This window comes from Macaca thibetana, chromosome 16, assembly GCF_024542745.1.
Source record: "Macaca thibetana thibetana isolate TM-01 chromosome 16, ASM2454274v1, whole genome shotgun sequence".
Classification (NCBI taxonomy): Eukaryota; Metazoa; Chordata; class Mammalia; order Primates; family Cercopithecidae; genus Macaca; species Macaca thibetana.
In genome coordinates, this window is record NC_065593.1 from 45,705,096 (window position 1) to 45,725,959 (window position 20,864).

At 48.9% G+C, this 20,864-nt stretch overlaps 2 protein-coding genes across 6 annotated transcripts in view; both read left to right on the forward strand.

The window, feature by feature from the left end:
* PHB1 (prohibitin 1) overlaps window positions 1-3,178 on the forward strand; it is a 444,080-nt gene extending 440,902 nt beyond the window's left edge. For all 3 annotated transcript variants that reach the window (XM_050765702.1, XM_050765699.1, XM_050765701.1), the window contains 2 exons: window positions 1,195-1,290; window positions 2,809-3,178. In XM_050765702.1, coding sequence (XP_050621659.1) covers window positions 1,195-1,290; window positions 2,809-3,021 — 309 coding nt within the window. In that variant the 3' untranslated portion in view covers window positions 3,022-3,178. The remainder of the gene's footprint in view (window positions 1-1,194; window positions 1,291-2,808) is intronic.
* SNF8 (SNF8 subunit of ESCRT-II) overlaps window positions 1-20,864 on the forward strand; it is a 576,904-nt gene that overhangs the window by 109,961 nt on the left and 446,079 nt on the right. The window lies entirely within an intron of this gene.

Consider the following 20,864-nt stretch of genomic DNA (forward strand, 5'->3'; position numbering starts at 1 on the left):
GACTTTAACCACATACTCCATTCTGGGGAAATGTGGGCTGACCACAGGAAACCCTGTCTAAGAGGTGTGAGAAGAAAATTAGGTTTCATGGGGAATTTGCTGCCCTCAGCTGGCCCTTTTAGAAATAAATTTTATTCCTTAATTATACATTTCATTTTTCATTTCTCAGGATCAGATTTTCTTACCCAAACTTTGACTGAGAGACTAGAAATGGATCAGGCGAAGTACAACAGCTGCAGTTAGAGTTCGGAGCTTAAACATTCTGGGAGAGAATGAGACCAGGATTTACTCGTCAGGAGCAGTTCGGGGCTGCTTTTTTAAAAGCAGAGGCTGGGAGAGCGGAGGAAGTGAAACAACTAGAATCTGATGGCAAAACCAATGCTCTCCTCTTGATTCTTTTTCAGTAAAAAGTAGGATGAATAAGTAAATTGCTCTAGGCTGGGCATTAGGAATGCTGAGGTCCCTTCCCATTGTTTGTGCTATGGTTAGGGACAGTCACGTCAGACCTGACATGATTAGGGAAGGTCTATGGATCATCAGACTTCTAAACCCTCAGCCCGACCAATGACTTTACCTGCTTTCTCTTTCTTTTAAACCCTTTAACAGAACCATTCACATTGGGAATAGCATGATTTGCGTTCTACCACCCCTTGTCCTCTTCCTGTTCAGTGGTGGAGCTGCTGTGGGAAGAAGTGGACTGGTTAATCCATAAGCAGAGAGCATCAGGCTCTTGGATCCTTGGGAACCAGCAGCCTCCCTCACTCTCAGGGGCCCCGTTTTGCATCTGGCCTTCCTTGGGCTTTGAACAAGGCATCAAAGGCGCTTGGAAGAGCACTAGTCAGTGGCGGGGGTCTTAGAACCCACAGTTCTCCTCTGGGGAGGTGGTCGATTGAATAGATACCTTCTGGTGCCCATGGGCCCCATCAAAAGCCCCAGGCGCCATTTGCTACATGAGGTCGCTCGCTGCACTGAGAGTGACAGAGTAGTGTACAGGAGCAGTTGGGCAGCCAGAGATGCTGGGTGTAAACTCAGTTTGGATACAGATACAGAGATGGAAGAGTGTTCTGGCCTCACAGATGCCTCCAGCTGCTAGAGCCATTGCTGGCCTCTTCCTTCCAGCGGCCGTGGAGGCGTCCCAGCAGTGCTGTCTAAGCAATCACACTGCCTCATCTTGTGCTCACTCTCTCCCCTTAGACACATCTGACCTTCGGGAAGGAGTTCACAGAAGCGGTGGAAGCCAAACAGGTGGCTCAGCAGGAAGCAGAGAGGGCCAGATTTGTGGTGGAAAAGGTGAGCATTCAACCAGATGGCAGGAGCCTCTCTCCCCTTTCTCCTGCACTTAGCTTCCCCATTTGCTGGGTGGCCTGGAAATTCATCATCTGTCATCCCTTCTTCCGGGATAATCGGAAGGGGCTTGAAGGAATTGTACTTCTGCAATTGGTTCCAGAGTCTTCGGGGGCTAGTCAAGGATATGTGGAGTTATGTTCCAAAATCACCGAAGGGTAATTTTTCTTCCACTTCTCTGAGATCAAAAACACTCTCTTACAAATGAAAATGTTTCTCCTGGAGTATTTTCAGCTTCACTGAGAAGTCATTTTTAACCATAGTTACATAGTGAAAGCTAACAGCAAAAAAGATCAAACGTTGCACCAGATATGCTTTCGTCACTGGATTTTTTTCTAGTGCTAAATCCATCCAGATGTGTCAAAGAATGCGATGGGACGCAGTGTATTTGCGTAGCAGCCTGTTCTTTCTGGTATTTGCAAAGACATGTTTATTGTTGTCCCCCTCTTCCCACCACCAGTATCCCTAATTGGTGGGGAGATGGGGGCAGCAAGAAATAAAATGGGAAAAGAGGAATAGATTTAATTTTGGAGAATGAAAACACTGTGTGGGCAGGGACTTGCGTTGCTTTGTATCTTCCATAACTTCAGAGATTATAACAAGTCTAGTATAGTGCCTGGCGATAGTAGGTATACAGTAAATGTTTGTTAAGCAAATAGGCGCAGGGCCCAGCCATTTCAAAATTGTATGTAATTTCAGGGAGGCTTAATACTGTCCTCTTCCTCACATTCCTGAAGGTCACACATTTCAGAGAACTGTCTTCCTCTTAATATTGGTAGGGCAGGCCTAGGAGGTCTCACTGTGGGTGCCTGGATTCTGGTCAGGAATCAGCCTAGCCCACAGGCAGCTCTAGGAACAGTCACAAGTGCATGCTGCTCTTCCTTAGCCATCCTGAGGTTTTTTGTTTGTGACAGCGGCTCCCTCTGTGGCCCAGGCTGGAATGCAATGGCATGATCATAGCTCACTGCAGCCTTGACCTCCTGGCTCAAGTGATCCTCCTGCCTCCGCCTCCCAAAGTGCCAGGATTACAGGCATGAGCCACCACACCTGGCCCTGTCCTGGCTTTGATGAAGTCCTTTAGACTTGGGGCTGGAAGGAAAGATGAGCCTTGAGGATTGATTCCATTTTTCTTTTGCTTCTGTTTTCCTTGGCCTTGGATCCTCCTGGCTCAGAGTAGAGTTGTTAAGCTAGATTGCAATTAATATTAATGAGGACTTTGAAATAAGACAAATATTCATGCAACCAACAGAAATGTATCTCTCCCGTGACGAGTGAGCATGAAAGGGAAGGGGAGGACTGGTGGGCTGTGTGCTCTGCCTCCCCCCACCATCAGGAGGAGGTAAACTCCCCAAGTTCCTCCAGGAGCCTGGGAAGGTGGCTTTCTGGTGAAGGGCCTTTGGTTGTAGCCTGACATGCGGTGCCCTGAGGTTTGGTCTTAGTCTGTCTCCACCTCCATTCTTTTAGGCTGAGCAGCAAAAAAAGGCAGCCATCATCTCTGCTGAGGGTGACTCCAAGGCGGCTGAGCTGATTGCCAACTCACTGGCCACTGCAGGGGATGGCCTGATCGAGCTGCGCAAGCTGGAAGCCGCGGAGGACATCGCATACCAGCTCTCACGTTCTCGGAACATCACCTACCTGCCAGCGGGGCAGTCTGTGCTCCTCCAGCTGCCCCAGTGAGGGCCCACCCTGCCTGCACCTCCGCGGGCTGACTGGGCCACAGCCCCGATGATTCTTAACACCGCCTTCCTTCTACCCCCACCCCAGAAATCACTGTGAAATTTCATGATTGGCTTAAAGTGAAGGAAATAAAGGTAAAATCACTTCAGATCTCTAATTAGTCTATCAAATGAAACTTTCATTCTTCTCACATCCATCTACTTTTTTATCCACCTCCCTACCAAAAATTGCCAAGTGCCTATGCAAACCAGCTTTAGGTCCCAATTCGGGGCCTGCTGGAGCTCCGGCCTGGGCACCAGCATTTGGCAGCTCACAGGCGGGGCAGTGTGTGATGGACTGGGGAGCACAGGTGTCTGCCTGGGTCCACGTGTGGCCTCTGTCCTGTTGCTGATGGAAGATTTGCGGATGAGGGCACATGTGGCTGAACTGAGAAGGCGGCAGGCCTCCGTCTTCCCAGCGGTTCCTGCGCAGATGCCGCTGAAGAGAGGTGCCGGGGAGGGGCAGAGAGGAAGTGGTCTGTCTGTTACCATAAGGCTGATTCTCTTTAACTGTGCGACCAGCGGAAACAGGTGTGTGTGAACTGGGCACAGATTGAAGAATCTGCCCCTGTTGAGGTGGGTGGGCCTGATTGTTGCCCCCCAGGGTCCTAAAACTTGGATGGACTTGGATAGTGAGAGAGGAGGCCTGGACCGAGATGTGAGTCCTGTCGAAGACTTCCTCTCTACCCCCCACCTTGGTCCCTCTCAAATGCCCAGTGGAATTCCAGCTTGAAGGATTGCATCCTGCCGGGGCTGAACATGCCTGCCAAAGATGTGTCCGACCTGCGTTCCTGGCTCCCTCGTTCAGAGACTGCCCTTCTCAGGGGTTCTGTGCCTGTGCTGGGAAGGAAGCAACCATGGGAAGGAAACAAATGTGTATAAACTGCTGTCAATAAATGACACCCAGACCTTCCGGCTCAGCCATGAGTTGGTTTTTTTGTTTGTGGGAGCTGTGGGATCAGAACAGTGTTCTAGCAGTTTTTGTGTGCACATGTTTGCATTGCCAGGGACAGCATCTCCAGTAAGGCAGAAAATGCTTTGTTTTCAGAAAACACTTTGTGCTGTGTTCCAGATCCATCCCCAACCCGAAGGGAATCTCTGTGGTAGCAGGTGAGGTTTGTCATGGGATGGGCTAGTAGGCGGTGAAGGTGGGTGGAGGGCAGTTAACTTGTTCTGTGTGTTTTGGTGCCGCTACTCACTGGGAGTTACAGGCCTGCCCACCAACTGCCAGCAACACCTTCCGCCAATGCTAGGGAAGTGGTTGACGTAAAATAATGTGTCCAGTAGTCCTCAGTTAGATGGCTTGGGGTGCTCTGCGGTAGGTTTTTTTTTCTTTTTTTGGGGCAGGGTCCCACTTTGTTGCCCAGGCTAGAGTGCAGTGGCATGAACATGTCTCACTGCAGCCTTGACCTCCTGGGCTCAAGCGATCCTCCTGCCCTAGCTCCCTGACTATCTGGGACTACATGTGTGTGCCACCATGCCCAGTTAATTTTGTATTTTTTACAGAGACCAGGTCTCACCATGTTACCCAGGCTGGTTTTGAACTCCTGGGCTCAAGTGATCCTGCCTTGGCCTCCCAAAGTGCTAGGATTACAGGTGTGAGCCACCGTGCCCAGCCAGTGGGTTTGTACTGCTTATTGTGCTTTGCTTTGATGATAGGGAAATTGGAAATGCCTTGGCATTTGAGGGGAGCTGAGTTTGTGCATTTTGGATGGTGGGGAGGGAAAGCTGGCATCAGGTTGAGAAATGAACTGTGTCAATCACCCACCCCAGATCCTTCTAGGAACAGAGTGGAAACAGCATGCAGTGAGTGGACTGACTGTGCTTTAAATCTGCTCTTCATTTAATCCCCGGGCTCACCACCTGGCCACAGAGAGGGGTCTTTAAGAAGACTCCACAGGCTGCTCTCTGACCTGGCGTCCGTGTTTCCTCCCCCAGAGTGATCGGTCCACCACCTGTCAGCTGGGGAAGAGGGAGACCCGATGCACAGATTTGGGGTGGAGCCAGGGATTGAGTTCTCCCAATCCCTGCATCCTGCACCCCTCCCAGGGCCTCCCAGCAGCCATCCCGGGAGCAGACAATAGTGTGTGATGGGCTCCTGACCCTCCGCTGAACCTCAAACCTTCCTCCCATGAGCTTCCCCCCCGATCCAGCCCATCTCCCTGCCACCTCCCCAGCATCATTTATCTCAGGCCTCAGGATATCTCTTCCCACTTTGGCTTTTGCTATAAGAATAGTGAGGCTTTCAAATGATGAGGTGCCTGAACTCAAAGCGTGTTAAAGATTGGAGCAGAAAGAGCCTAATTCCTAAATAAGTTCCAGACCGGCTTCCACTCTGCGCCCTTCCTCCTTTTCCTGCTGTTTATTGCTTTGGACACCCTTTTGGGGGTGGGAGGGCGGGAGGCTCCTCTGTCTTTCCCAGGCTCTTTTTAAAAGAGCAGTTGTGTTTCCTGCATTTGGCGGGAGATTGGGTTTCAACCTCCAGGTGTCTGTAGGGGAGCCCTGAGCTGCAAAGCTGCCCTGCACTGCTTTGAGGTTGCTGGTGACTTCAGGTCAGCCCTTTCAGTGGCAGGCGGGCCAGGTTTCCTGCTGGCTTTGCCATTAGCCTCCCTGCCAGGGATGGCAAAGGCACATCCCAGTGGCAGCCCAGGGGCCTCATTTTGCCTTGACTTCCGCCAAGTAATTCTTTTCACAAATGTTCAAGGGCTGTTAACCAGCTTCTTAGCCCCTGATGGCCTCTGGGTTTCTCTAGAAGCTGCCACAATGGGCCTTTATCAGCTCGGGATTCTCTGGGCCTTAGATCAAAAACCATGTCCTGTCCTGGCCAGAGAAGGGAGAGCAGGAAGTGTCTTCCTCCCTCTCCCCTTTGGTCGGGCTGAATAGTTCCCTTGTTCAGGCTATGAAGGGCGAAGAAGGCAGTGCACCCTGGGCAGGGAGAGGAGAGAAAAACCCTCAAAGGGTTGCCGTTTTCCTGACTTCTGCTAGTTTTACACAACTTCCGCCAGTGTGGACTGATGGGGAGGAGGAGCGCTGTGTTCATCTCGATGGGTTTGTTTGAAATACAGGGAAAGACAGTGGAATAGTAGTCAAATCCCACCTTAGCAAATAATCTAGTTACATTCCAGCAGTCCGCCCGGGGATGTGCAGTTAGGACCTCCCCTTGACCTCTGCCATCCACCAATAATTGTGCCAAAGCAGCCCACCCAGATTGAAAATTACCTGGGTGAGAAGGCCGCAGGAAGCTGCAACTGATTGGTCTGCTCGTGGATCTTCCATTCATTCTGTACAGTGCTCCAAAGTTCCTTTTTCTTTTTTTCTTTTTCTTTTTTTCTTTTTTTGACAAAGTCTTGCTCTGTCACCCAGGCTGGAATGCAGTAGCACAATCTCGGCTCACTGCAGCCTCGGCCTCTCAGGTTGAAGCGATTCTCCTGCCTCAGTCTCCCGAGTAGCTAGGATTACAGGCATGCACTACTACACCCAGCTAATTTTTGAATTTTTAGTAGAGGTGGGGTTTCACCATGTTGGCCAGACTGGTCTTGAACTCCTGACCTCAAGTAATCTACCCACCTCAGCCTCCCAAAGTGCTGGGATTATAGGCGTGAGCCAACACGCCTGGCCCAAACTTCATTTTTCTAAAGCAGATCTCGTCCCCTCCACAATGAAGAACCTTCAATCTAGTGCAATGTCTTGTCCTGACATTCAAGGTTCTCCATGTACTGGCTACCCCTTTCTAGCCTAATAATATGTTACTGCTTACCTCACAAACCTACCTAGTGGTTCTCACAGGGTGAGGAGTGCTGTTTCAAAATACAAGTGGGCTGGACGCGGTGGCTCACACCTGTAATCCCAGCACTTTGGGAGGCTGAGGCAGGTGGATCACCTGAGGTTAGGAGTTCAAGACCATCGTGGGCAACGTGATGAAACCCGTCTCCACTAAAAATACAAAATATTAGCTGGGCGTGGTGGCGAGTGCCTATAATCCCAGCTACTCGGGAGGCTGAGGCAAGAGAATCGCTTGAACCCAGGAGGCGGAGGTTGTAGTGAGCTGAGATCGCACCACTGCACTCCAGACTGGCCACAGAGTGAGACTCCGTCTCAAAAAAAGAAAGAAAAAGAAAATATGGAGTTGTTCCTTCAGCCACATACATGCAAATCTACAAGAAAGGTGATATTGTAGACATCAAGGGAATGGATGCTGTTCAAAAAGGAATTCCCCACAAACCTTTCCATGGCAAAACTCAAAGTCTACAGTGTTACACAGCAAGCTGTTGGCATTGTTGGAAACAAGCGCAAGATTCTTGTCAAGAGAATTAATGTCCTTATTGAGCACATTAAGCACTCTGAGAGCTGGAATCGCTTCCTGAAGCATATGAAAGTACATGATCAGAAAAAGACGCCAAAGAGAAAAGTATCTGGGTTCAACTGAAGCGCCAGCCTGCTCTGCCCAGAGAAGAACGCTTTGTGTAAACCAAGGGAAAGGCGTCTGAACTGCTGGACCTGTTCCCTATGAATTCATGGCATAATAGGCACAAAATAAATAAATAAAAGACTTCTGGACCATTAAAAAACAAAAACAAAAAGACAGAGCTGGAAGTTGAGACTCTGAGTTCTCCTCTCATGCCATAGGTCAAGTTATCTCCAGCTGCTCCAAATCAGGGTTTTCAGGGTCTAACTGGTCAACCCAACCACCAAGCCACCTCCCTCCCCAAGACCAATTCCTCAGAATAATATATATCTTGCTTCCTATGGGCGTCCACGTGCAGACTCTCCCCTCCCTGTCGCCTACTCACAGCCCACTCTCTCCTGCTTCTGTCTGGAACACCATGCTTCTCTCTTCCCTCCTCTAATTCCTGTCCCTGTCTCAGGGAAGCTCAGCTTAAAATCCCCCTGCTCCAGGAATTCACCTCTGGCTGACCTCTTCCAAGCCTTCCTTGTATATAAAATCTCCCTTAATAAAAGAGGCATTGGCTCTGGAGTTCTGGCAACACCAGGGTAGAGAATTTAACGAAATAGAGCGATAAGGCCTGCCCGGCCAGTAGGGACTGAGGTGCCTCGGTAAGGCCCAGATGCACATAGTCGAGAGAGAGAATGGGTAGAAATGTACTGGGGAAACCAGTTTATAGCTAGGGGCAGGGGAAGGAGGGGTGGCTCTCTAGCACCCTCTAATCAAGCCACTTCAGAAGAGAAAATAAAGCTGAAAGGGTAAGGCTACTTTGAGGGAACTGAAAGCTGTTGCCATCCTTGGAGACTGGGACAACCCACTTGGCTTAGCCAGAAAAGCTATAATCAATGAAAGGCTTGGACCATCTAAGTTTGGCTGAAAGAGGTGCCAACACTTTGGTCAGGAGTTGGCAAACTATAACCTGTGGGCCAAATACAGCCTTTCACTTGTTTCTGTATAGCACATGAGCTAAGAATGATGTTTACACTTTTTTTCCTTTCTGACGTTTAACTTGAATTTTTACACTTTTAAGTGCTTAAAAAAAGTCAAAAGAAGAATATTTTGTGACACATGAAGGCCAGGCATGGTCACTCACGCCTGTAATTCCAACACTTTGGGAGGCTGAGATGGGAGGATTGCTTCAGGCCAAGAGTCTGAGACAAGCCTGGGCAACATAGTGAGACCCCCATCTCTTAAAAAAAAAAAAATCAAAAGATAAAAAATTGGCATAGGGGTGCGTGCCTGTAGTCCTAGCTACTCAGGAGGCTGAGGCAGGAGAATCACTTGAATCTAGGAGTTTAAGGTTTTAGTGAGCTATGATCAAGACACTGCACTCCAGTCTGGGTGACAGAGGGGACCCTGTCTCTAAAAAAATAATAGGGGTTGGCCGGGCGCGGTGGCTCAAGCCTGTAATCCCAGCACTTTGGGAGGCCGAGGCGGGTGGATCACAAGGTCAGCAGATCGAGACTATCCTGGCTAACATGGTGAAACCCCGTCTCTACTAAAAATACAAAAAACTAGCCGGGCGTGGTGGCGGGCGCCTGTAGTCTCAGCTACTTGGGAGGCTGAGGAGGGAGAATGGCGTGAACCCGGGAGGCGGAGCTTGCAGTGAGCCGAGATCACGCCACTGCACTCCAGCCTGGGAGACACAGCGAGACTCCGTCTCAAAAAAAAAAAAAAAAAAAAAAAAAAAATAATAGGGGTTAGTACGATGGCTCACGCCTGTAATCCTAACACTTTGGGAGGCAGGGGCAGGTGAATCACCTGAGTTCAGGAGTTCAAGACCAGCCTGGACATAGCGAAGTCTCATCTCATTTTAAAAAATAAATATAAATATAAATATTGTATAACATATGAAAATGTGAAATTCATACTTCAGTCCATAAGTAAAATTTTTTTGGAACATAGCTATGCTTCTCAGCACTACAACAGCAGAGCTGAATAGTTGCAACAGAAACCATATGGCTTGTACAGCCTAAAATATTTGCTACCTGTCCCTTTATGGAAGAAGTTTGCTGACCCATGGCTGGGCATGGTGGCTTATGTCTGTAATCCCAGCACTTTGGGAGGCCGAAGCAGATGGATCACCTGAGGTTAGGAGTTCAAGACCAGCCTGGCCAACACAGTGAGACTCCATCTCTACTAAAAATACAAAAAAAAAAAAAAAAAAAATTAGCTGGACATGGTGGCAGGTGCCTGTAATCCCAGCTACTTGGGAGGCTGAAGCGGGAAGCAGAGGTTTCAGTGAGCCAAGATCACGCCCCTGCTCTCCAGCCTGGGCTACAGAGTGAGACTCTGTCTCAAAAAAAAAAAAAAAAAAAAAAAAAAAAAAAAAAAGGAAGTTTGCTGACCCTTAACTTAGGGGATTTGATAGCCTTGGAGAAGAGAGGGAAGAACCCCGGAATTTGTAAGTCTCAGGCACCAGGAGGGGCTGAGGGATTTAAGTCAGATACCAATGTAATTGTCACTAGTTTTTGATTGTGTCCAAGGCTATGGTGATCTGAGAAGCAAAGTCACACTGGGGCCCTGGCACACAGATTTATAACACCTGCTGTTCTCTGTGGCTTACACGTGTTTCTGAAATGGCAGTAGATGAGAACGAGGGTAGCAAACAGGTAGGAATTAGGAAGGAAGGTCTCCTGGCAGTCTGAGGTTGAAAACCACTTCTTTTCCACTCCTCTGCTCTCCAGGGACTGTTTGCTGCTGGACTGTCTCTCCAAAGCAAGAAGAGGCCACCGCTAAGGAGGGGAGCCCAGTGCAGCGATGAATCCCAGACACTGGGGCCTCTGGAAGCTTTAGCCTCTGGGTGGAGGAGTGTCTTGACTAAGCCCATGTTGGTCCTGGACAACTAGAGACCCCAAAAGAACCTACAGGTACTCTTTATTGTGAACTGTGCCAGGACTAGTCTTTAAGAGGCATTCAAGAATGAGCTTTCTGTCTCTGGCAAGCAATCGCTTCTTTCCTTTGTTGCCTCTGCCAAGCTCTTATGTGCAGTGCCACTTCCCTCTTCCATGTCCTACCTTTCCGCTGCTCAAGGTTCTCTTCAACACTTACTTTCTTCAGGATTCCTCTCCTGTCTAGCTCCACCCCCATTGAAACCACAACAGCACAGAACTGAAGAGGAGGCTTTCAGATCCTCAGGAGCACCCCTGCCTTTGGGCAAGGAGGGTGAGGAGGTTTGCACGATGTCCCACGGGGTATGAGTAGCAAAGCCAGGGTTGGAATGTAGGTCCCCGAACTCTCCATCTAGTGCTGTTCCTATCCCAACTCTCAGCTTCAAATGCTCCAATATTTGGGGCACCCTGGCATATAAATCCTTCCTTTGCATCTACAGATGGGAGGCAGCATGTGTCCTGTCCATTCCCTTCATACACACAGTTTCATCCCCAGCTAGACTGGAAAAGGGGGGAGATGGAGACAATGTCTTCTCTTTTGAAAGTCCCTTCATGGGCTGGGCGCAGTGGCTCATGCCTGTAATCCCAGCACTTTGGGAGGTTGAGGTGGGCAAATCACCTGAGGTCAGGTGTTCGAAACCAGCCTAACATGTTGAAACCCCATTTCTACTAAAAATACAAAAAATTAGCCAGGTGTGATGGTGCATGCCTGTAATACCAGCTAGTCGAGAGGCGGAGGCAGGAGAATCACTTAAACCAGGGAGGCGGAGGCTGCAGTGAGCCGAGAGCATACCATTGCACTCCAGCTTGGGCAACAAGACTGAAACTCTGTCTCAAAAAAAAAAAAAAAAACAAGCCCTTCATCTTCATGCCAGCAAACTACAGCAATGCTCGCTGACACTGTGAAACTGTGCTGGGCTGGACTTCCCAGGGTTCTCACTCCAGAAGGCAGTTTAGTGGAACTAGTGCAGGTTCCAGAACTAGAAAGATGTGCGTTTGGGCCAGGCGCGATGGCTCGTGCCTGCAATCTCAACACTTTGGGAGGCCAAAGCAGTAGGATCATTTGAAGTTTGAGACCAGCCTGGGCAGCACAGCGAGACCTCATCTCTACCAAAAAAAAATCAAAAAATAAAAAATTAGCCAGGCGTGGTCATGCATACCTGTAGTCCCAACTACTTGGAAGATTGAGGTGGGAGGATTGCTTGAGCACAGGAGTTCGAGTCTGCAGTAAGCTATGATTGCAACAGTGCACTCCAGTCTGGGCAATAGTATTAAATCCTGTCAAAAAAAAAAAAAAAAAAAGCCGGGCTTGGTGGCTTATGCCTGGAATATCAGCAGTTTGGGAAGGTGAGGCAGGTGTATCACCTGAGCCCACGAGTTCAAGACCAGCCTGGGCAACATAGTGAGACCCTGTCTCTACAAAACAATTTAAAAAATAGCCAGGCATGGTGGCACACACCTGGGTCCCAGCTACTCAGGAGGTTGAGGTGGCAGGATTGCTTGAGCCTGGGAAGTCGAGGCTGCAGTGAGTTGTGATTGCACCACTGCATTCCAGCCTGGGTGACAGAGTGACAGAGAGACAGCCTGTGTCCAAAAAAAAAAAAAAAAAAAAAAAAAAAAAGGCTGGGCACGGTGGCTCAAGCTTGTAATCCCAGCACTTTGGGAGGCCGAGACGGGCGGATCACGAGGTCAGGAGATCGAGACCATTCTGGCTAACCCAGTGAAACCCTGTCTCTACTAAAAAAACACAAAAAACTAGCCAGGCGAGGTGGCGGGCACCTGTAGTCCCAGCTACTCAGGAGGCTGAGGCACGAGAATGGCGTAAACCCGGGAGGCGGAGCTTGCAGTGAGCTGAGATCCGACCACTGCACTCCAGCCTGGGCGACAGAGCGAGAGTGAGACTCCATCTCAAAAAAAAAACAAAAAACAAAGTCTGGGTTTGTGTTCTGACTCTGCCACTGAATAGCTTGGGAAACCTTGGGTAAATTACTTAAATACTTTAAACAGCCTTATTTTTTTCCTCAAGAAACTAAAGATATGAATATTCACATTGTAGTGTTATTGAAGAGTATATGAGGTGATTGATGTGAAGATGCTTTCAGCCAGAGCCATGATGCATTTATCAGTTTTACACGAGGACCTTAGGCACTGCTGTTGTTAGAAGGAAGGGTTCCGCCAGGCGTGGTGGCTCACACCTGTAATCCAAGCACTTCCGGAGGCCAAGGCAGGTATATCACCTGAGGTCAGGAGTTCGAGACCGGCCTGATCAATATGGTGAAACCCGGTCTCTACTAAAAATACAAAAGTTAGCCGGGCGTGGTGGCACACACCTATAGTCCCAGCTACTCGGGAGGCTGAGACAGGGAAATTGCTTGAACCTGGGAGGCGGAGGTTGCAGTGAGCCGTGATCTCACTACTGCACTCCAGCCTGGTCAACAGAGCGAGACTCCGTCTAAAAAAAAAAGAAAAGAAGAAGAAGAAGAAAGAAGGGTTCCATGGCCAGGCGCTATGGTTCATGCGTGTAATCCCAGCACTTTGGGAGGCCGAGGCAGGTAAATCACTTGAGGTCAGGAGTTCAAGATCAGCCTGGCCAACGTGGCGAAACCCTGTCTCTAAAAAAATAAATGCATAAAATAAATTTTAAAAGAAGGAAGGGTTCCATGGCTGTGGAAGTTTGAAATCCACTCTCCTAGAAGTGTTCCTTAAAGATTATTTTCATCTTTTAAGTCTCAGACTGATCCAGGCAAGGCTGTGGCCCCTCTTCTCCACCAGATGGCAGCAACCTGCCTGCTACTAGCCGTGCCAGGCTGTGTCAACCAGCACAAGATATTCAGAAAAATATCCCGGGGAAAGACTAGGAAAATGTTAGCGCCAGTACTGAAGACAAGTAAACAGGTCGAAGTGACCCTCTGCAGACGACTTCCTGATACAGAACCCCCTGGGCATCTGTGGCTGTAAATATACCAACTGTCCTGCCCCAGCCACCAGCCAAACTGGTGCTACCCATCTCTCTGCCAGGTGGGAGACCCACCACCCAGTTCTGCTTTAACTCCTTCTTAAACCAAGAAGACTCTCAGGGTGCTGGATACACAGCCTTCAGTAGCCTAAGGTGAGTATGGGGAGTATGGGCAGCTTACCCAGTTGTTAATGAATTAATATGGCACAGAGCGGGGCCGGGCGCAGTGGCTCAGGCCTGTAATCACTTTGGGAGGCCGAGGTGGGCAGATCACTTGAGGTCTGGAGTTTGAGACCAGCCTGGCCAAAATGGTGAAACCCTGTCTCTCCTAAAGATACAAAAATTAGCCAGGCGTGGTGGTGGGCACCTGTAATCCCAGCTATGCAGGAGGCTGAAGCAGAAGAATCGCTTGAACCTGGGAGGCGGAGGTTGCAGTGAGCTGAGATCGTGCCACTGAACTCCAACCTGCGTGACGGAGCGAAACTCCCGTCTCAAAAAAAAAAAAAAAAGACACAGAGGTGACATCAGATTCTCTTTCAGAGGCCCCAGGAGTTGTCTTCCAATTTCCCAAAACACTCATGAGGAAGGGCAACATTAAATCTGATAGGCTAAGTACTTGGGGAGGCTTGACCTTCTATCTTGTGGGTGCTTTTATCAAAGAACAGACCTGAAAAAGGACAAGTGCTGTGTATACAGTTGCTCCATTCACTCATCCAACAGGTATTATTGAGTACCTACTGAGTGCAGTCCTAGGCTACATGCTTCAAGGGATTCAAAGATGAATTTGATTCAGGTCTTTCTTAAAGAAGTTAATATAATTTAGTCCAAATGACAGGTGATTGGGTCATGGGTATTGAAGTGTTGTATATGGAGTTTTTGTTTCTTCTTTTTCTTCCTCCAGATTTCTGTTCCTTATTGTTTGGCTTAGGCCAAAAATTAAATGATAAGGCCATGAAATGGGAAAGAAAGAGGGAAAGGAAATGGTTGGAAGGAAGCCAGAGAAGGCTCAAACGTTTGCCACAGGACTCCATGAAGTTGGCGGAGGACAAGCGAGCCCGGAAGGCTCAGCCCAGGAGCATTCTTGGCTTTGCCCAGGAAGTAATTCAAGGGCGAGCTGGTGGTGTTAGGCAGCAACTTTTATTGAAGTGGCAGTGTCCAGCAGCAGCAAAGGTACCACTGTTTGCAGAACAGGACTTTCCCATAGGCAGTGTGTCCAGAGTAGCAGCTCAGAGTCAGGGCTGCAGTCATAGTTATACCCACTCTTAATTATATGCAAGTTAAGGGGCAGATTCTGTAGACATTTTTAGAAAAGGGGTAGTTTTCCAGGTTATCGGGTCATTGCCATGGGAAGGGGCGGTAACTTCCAGGTGTTGCCATGGCATCAGTAAATTGACATGGCATGAAAGTGGGCATGTCTTATGGGGAGGTGTTTTCACCCTGTCCCTTTTTTAGCTAGTCCTCAATTAGGCCCGGTGTCTGAGCTCCACCTCTGGAGTCAAATCCTACCACCTGAGCTGAGTCCTGCCTCCTACCTCAAAGTGAGGTGTAGAATCAGGGACACTGTTATTGATGTGTACAGATCTTAAAGTAAAGCATTTCTTCCATCATCTCCCATTGATTTTCCTGGAGAATTAGTGATCCTAGCTCTGACCTGTATGATCTTGCAAATACAGACTGCCTGATTCTTTAAATTGTCTTAAAAATAATACTTATTGGCTTAATACATATTGTTTTAAAAGATACAGACAGGGCCGGGTGCTGTGGCTCACGCCTGTAATCCCAGCACTTTGGGAGGCCAAGGCAGGTGGATCACCTGAGGTCAGGAGTTCGAGACCAGCCTGACCAACATGGTGAAACCCCGTCTCTACTAAAAGTACAAAAAATTAGCCAGGTGTGGTGATGGGCGCCTGTAATCCCAGCTATTCGAGAGGCTGGGGCAGGAGAATCGCTTGAACCTGGGAGACAGAGGTTGCAGTGAGCTGAAATTGCGTTCTAGCCTGGGTGACAAGAGTGAGACGCTGTCTCAAAAATAAAAAAAAGATAGACCATGGCTGGGCGTGGTGGCTCACACCTTGTAATCCCAGCACTTTGGGAAGCCGAGGCAGGCGGATCACGAGATCAAGAGATGGAGACCATCCTGGCCAACATGGTGAAACCCCGTCTCTATTAAAAATATAAAAATTAGCTGGGCACGGTGGCATGCACCTGTAGTCCCAGCTACTTGGGAGGCTGAGGCAGGAGAATCGCTTGAACCCGGGAGATGGAGGTTGCAGTGAGCCAGGATCGTGCCACTGCATTCCAGCCTGGTGACAGAGCGAGACTCCATCTCAAAAAAAAAAAAAAAAAAAGGCCAGGTGCAGTGGTTCACACCTGTAATCCCAGCACTTTGGGAGGCCATCTTACATAGATAGATAAATAAATAAATAAATAAAAGATACAGACCTTGAGGTCTCCCCTCTCGACTTTGGAGACCCCCTCCCTCTGTCTCTATACAGGGGAGTTTCTTCCTTCTTTCTTCTCCTTTCTTTCTTGCCTATTAAACTCTCCACTCCTTGAAAAAAAAAAAGAAAAAGAAAAGAAAAAGAGAAAAAGATACAGACCTTGCCAAGTGCAGTAACTCACGCTTATAAATCCCAGCACTTTGGGAGGCTGAGATGGGCAGATCACCTGAGGTCAGGAGTTTGAGACCAGCCTGGCCAAGATGGTAAAACCCCGTCTCTACTAAAAATACAAAAATTAGCTGGGTGTGGGGGCAGGCCCTTGTAATCCCAGTTACAGATTGTGGTGAGCTGAGATCACACCACTGCACTCCAGCCTGAGTGGCAGAGTGAGACACCATCTCAAAAAACAAACAAAAATAAGATACAGACCTAGGCTGAGCACAATGGCTCACACCTGTAATCCCAGCACTTTGGGAGGCCAAGGCGGGCAGATCGTCTGAGGTCAGGGGTTTGAGACCAGCCTGGCCAACATGGTGAAACCCCATCCCTACTAAAAATACAAAAATCAGGGCCGGGCGTGGTCGCTCACGCCTGTAATCCCAGCACTTTGGGAGGCCGAGGTGGGCAGATCACAAGGTCAAGAGATTGAGATCATCCTGGCTAACACGGTGAAAACCCATCTCTACTAAAAATACAAAAAATTAGCTGGGCATGGTGGCACACGCCTGTAGTCCCAGCTACTTAGGAGGCTGAGGCAAGATAATCGCTTGAACCAGGGAGGCGGAAGTTGCCTTGAGCCGAGATCACGCCACTGCATTCCAGCCTGGGCAACAGAGCGAGACTCTGCCTCAAAAAAATTAAAAATAAACAAATAAATTAGCTGGGTATAGTGGCGGGCGCCTGCAATCCCAGCTACTCAGGAGGCTGAGGCAAGAGAATCGCTTGAACCCAGGAGACAGAGGTTGCAGTGAGCCTAAATTACACCACTGCACTCTAGCCTGGGCAGTAGAGTAAGACTCTGTCTCAGAAAAAAAAAAAAAAAAGATACAGACCAGTCTGGGCAACATAGTGAGGCCTTCATCTCTACAAAAAAATTAAAAATTAGCTGGTCATGGTGGCACACGCCTGTAGTACCAGCTGCTTGGGAGGCTGAGGTGGGAGGATCGCTTGAGCCCAGCAGGTTGAGGCTGCAGTAGGCCAGGATCACGCCACTGCACTCTAGCCTGGGGGACAGAGCAAGACCCTGTTGCAAAAAAAAAAAAAAAAAAAAAAGATGAAGTGTAAAGAATAAAACAGAATGAACCATAATTTCATTGTCCACAGGTAATATTTTCTAAACATATATACCTCACTATGCAATGTGAGAAAGATAAATAACGAAAAGAGAAAGCCCTCCCACCCCTTTTCTCTCAAAATATTTCCAAAGTAACCAGTTAGGTTGTTTAAATTTCCTTCCAAAAAAAAAAAAAAAAAAAAAAAAAGTCATGCATTCAGCAGCACATATATCTCTAAGCCTGTATATACTTATCCTCTGCTATTGTAATTATTTGCACAAAAGATCACACAGTACGTACTGTTCTGCAGCTTGTTTTCATTTATGGAAGTATCTTGGACATCTTGCCCTGTAGCACAGACTAATCCACCTCATTCTTTTAAATGGCTACATTGTTTTCCCTCGTGTGGCTCTGTGATGTTGTGTTGTCACCAGTCAGCTTTTGCTGTTTCTAACAAAACTGCAATGCATGCTGCCTGGCTCTTAAAAGGCCCAGCTATTTCTGCACACGATTTTCCCACAGGCCCCACAGTTGTGCCCAGGGCCCTAGGAAATAACGTTTGGGGTGAGGCGGAAGGCAATGCTTGGGCCCCTGGAGTTGCCCAGTGGCTTCGTATTACGAATGTGTGGCTTTGACCTCTTTGGGGAAGTTGTCACTCCTCTACCTCCTGTTTGTGACAATCTGGCATGGCTGTTAGCAGGCTGGCCCTTAGGACCATGGGCTGCCCTGGGATGGAGTCCTTGCATCTCCCAGCTGGGTGAGGGCTTGCTGGGTCGGCAGATGGGCTCCCTGGGGCTCTTGGCTCAGGCTGGGGTTGCTCTGCTTGGTTGGTATTCACGGCTGCACGGTGCTGCTCTGAGATTCATAAATAAACAGGAAGCCAGTCCACTTCCTCCTTGCTGGGGTTGGTCCCCAGTCCTTATCAGCCAGTTAGCCCAGAGGGGAAGGAGCAGCCCAGGATTCAGAAGGCTACTTCCTGGTAGAGGTGCTGGGGGATTCCGGCCTCATTGCCAGGATAGCCTCCCCATCTCCGTGCACCTATCTACCCAGCATGATAGCCTTACTGACAATCAAAGTTAGGCTCAAATTCTCCCCTTTGGGGAGATTTTTCTGAAAAACCCTGCACTCTTATTTCTTTGGTTCTGAGGTCAAGTTCTTTTGAACTTGTAGGAAGCAGCTCTCTAGGTGTTTGTGTGTGTTTTCTCTCTGAAGGCAGCACTGACACATTTTCTTCTGCTGCTTCCCAGTCCCCACCCAGCATGGCTCTCTATTCATGGGGGATGCTCCACAGAGGTCTGAAGACTGAATGACCAATTATAAAAGCGGTGCCAGACAGGGCTGCAGCCTCATCTCACCATGGGGCTGGAAAGCATTGCTTCTTGGGACCATGGGGCAGCTGAACAGGAGGGAGTGGTGAGGACAGTTACCAGAGTGTGAAGCTGAGGTGTGGCTGGGTGAGGCTGGCGATGAGAGCTGCAGATATTCTGTCTAGTCAACAAGTCCTGAAAGCCACTAGACCACATGGAAAATCAGTTCCCTAATTAAAGAGTCACTACATACATTATACTGGGGGTGCCCATTTTAAAGGAATTAGAATTTTTAAAAATACAGTCAAATATAAACAATGCGGAACATATTTAATCTTTTGCAGTGAGCCTCAAAGCCTCAAAGCACACATCGGGATACCACTGTGCCTCAGGCAATCATTATGACTATCAATTACTTTACAGAACATTAAACTTAGGCCTGCCAGCCTGGAGCGAGTGAGTCACTGTCAGTTGCTTTTTGTTTTTTTTTTTTTTTTTGAGATGGAGTCTTGCTCTATTGCCAGGCTGGAAAGCAGTGGCATGATCTTGGCTCACTGCAACCTCCGCCTCCCAAGCTCAAGCGATTCTCCTGCCTCAGCCTCCCAAGTAGCTGGGATTACAGGTATGCACCACCATGCCCGGCTAATTTTTGTATTTTTGGTAGAGATGGGGTTTCACCATGTTGGCCAGGCTGGTCTTGAACTCCTGACCTCAAGTGATCCACGAACTCCTGACCTCAAGTGATCCACCCACCTCGGCCTCCCAAAGTTCTGGGATTACAGGCATGAGCCACTGCACCGGGCTTGTCAGTTGCTTTTTTAAAAATCTCTGCTATCACCCTGTTCAGTGGCCACCGTTTTCTGTTTTTAAGAAAGCTGGTGCAGAAACCAAACTAAAAAACACCACAACCAAACCCTAAATGCCCAATTATCTCCGCTTTGCAGCTGTACAGACTTCAAATAAAAGTTTCTGTATTAAGCACCTGGAGTGCAGAGAAGCGTGAGATACACGAGGGTTGGAGACCCGCAGGGGAGGACGGAGTGGAGAGTGATGGGTGGGCTTGGCTGGGGGCTTCCGTAGGAGGACATCGCAGCAGAGACCTTCAGGAACGTGCAAGAGGGGCCAGGGAGTGAGGGCAGAGCCCTCTGAGCTGCATCTCAAGGCTGATGCAGACTGAAAGAGAAGCTCTGGAGGCCCCTAATCCCTCAGAAAGGCATCCATGTTTATAATGTGGATCACGAAAGTGGATTGAGGGATGATCCTGGTGGCTGTTCCAGGGACGTGTGAAATTCAAGGTTTTTTTTTGTTGTTTTGTTTTGAGACAAGGTCTTCTCTGTCACCCAGACTGAAATGCAGTGGCTCAATCATGCCAGCTTTTTTTTTTTTTTTTTTTTTTTTTGTAGAGATGGGTGTCTCACTGTGTTGCCCAGGCTGTTCTCCAACTCCTGGGCTCAAGTGATCCTGCTACCTCAGCCTCCCAAGTGCTGGAATTACAGGTTGAGCCACTGCACCTGGCCTCAAAGTGCTTCTTCATCTTCACCTAGCGGCAGCATCCTGGGAGTAGGAGTGGGCATGGGGGTGGTGGTGGGGGTGGAGGGGAGGGTAGGAAGTTTAGCTCCTTCCATGCCCTGCACAGTTTCCAAAGTTTCAACCCAGGGCCAGTTTAGGGTTATACTCCAGAAATAGAGGAGGGGGAGCTCCATAGCTCCACAAAGATGGATAGAGTCAGCACAAACACTGGGCCTAGAGTGACGGATGTGGACTGTAGCCTCTGAGGCTGGCAAAACACTCCTGGCCCTTCCAGCACACTGGCACCCCTGCCCAGCCCAGTCCCAATCAGACGAGAAGAGATTAGTGGAAACCTCAGGTTAAAAATACTCAGTCTTGTAAAGAGAAATAAGAACAGGAAGGAAGTGTGGGGAGGCAAGGCGGAATAGAGAAAAGGCCCCAGAGAAGGAGAAGATGTTCTGAGTGGCCAGAAGCTGATCAGGTGAAGCAGGTGTGGACACCCTCCAGGTGCCTGCCTGACTGCTAGGCATAGCATGGGGTCGAGATGGGCTTTGCTTTCCTGGGCATAGTTCAGGCAGATCCTCCCAGAGAAATGGTTTTGACTCACTAATACCAGGATTCGGATCCCTTCAAACAGTCTCAGACCAGGAGATGAGTGGATGAGCAGAGGGCCTCCGCCGAGGATGGCAGGCCATTCGTGACAGGAGGGGAGCCTGTCATATCTGTCACTGTCTCTGAGGGGGAAGGGGCCAGCTAAGCCCACAGACCCTCAGCATTGGGCAGGGTGGAAAGAGCATTTAGCTGGCCTTCGGAACAGTAGCCACTCTTGTCAGAGGAAGTGGGAACAGTGAGAAGGCTGAGTGAGGTGGCACAGCGTTGTCTGTATACCACAGAGGCTAATACTAGGGCTCTGGATCTAGGATGGCTATGTTGGACTCCTGAGACTGTCACCTACTAGCTGTATGACCTGGGACTAACATGTA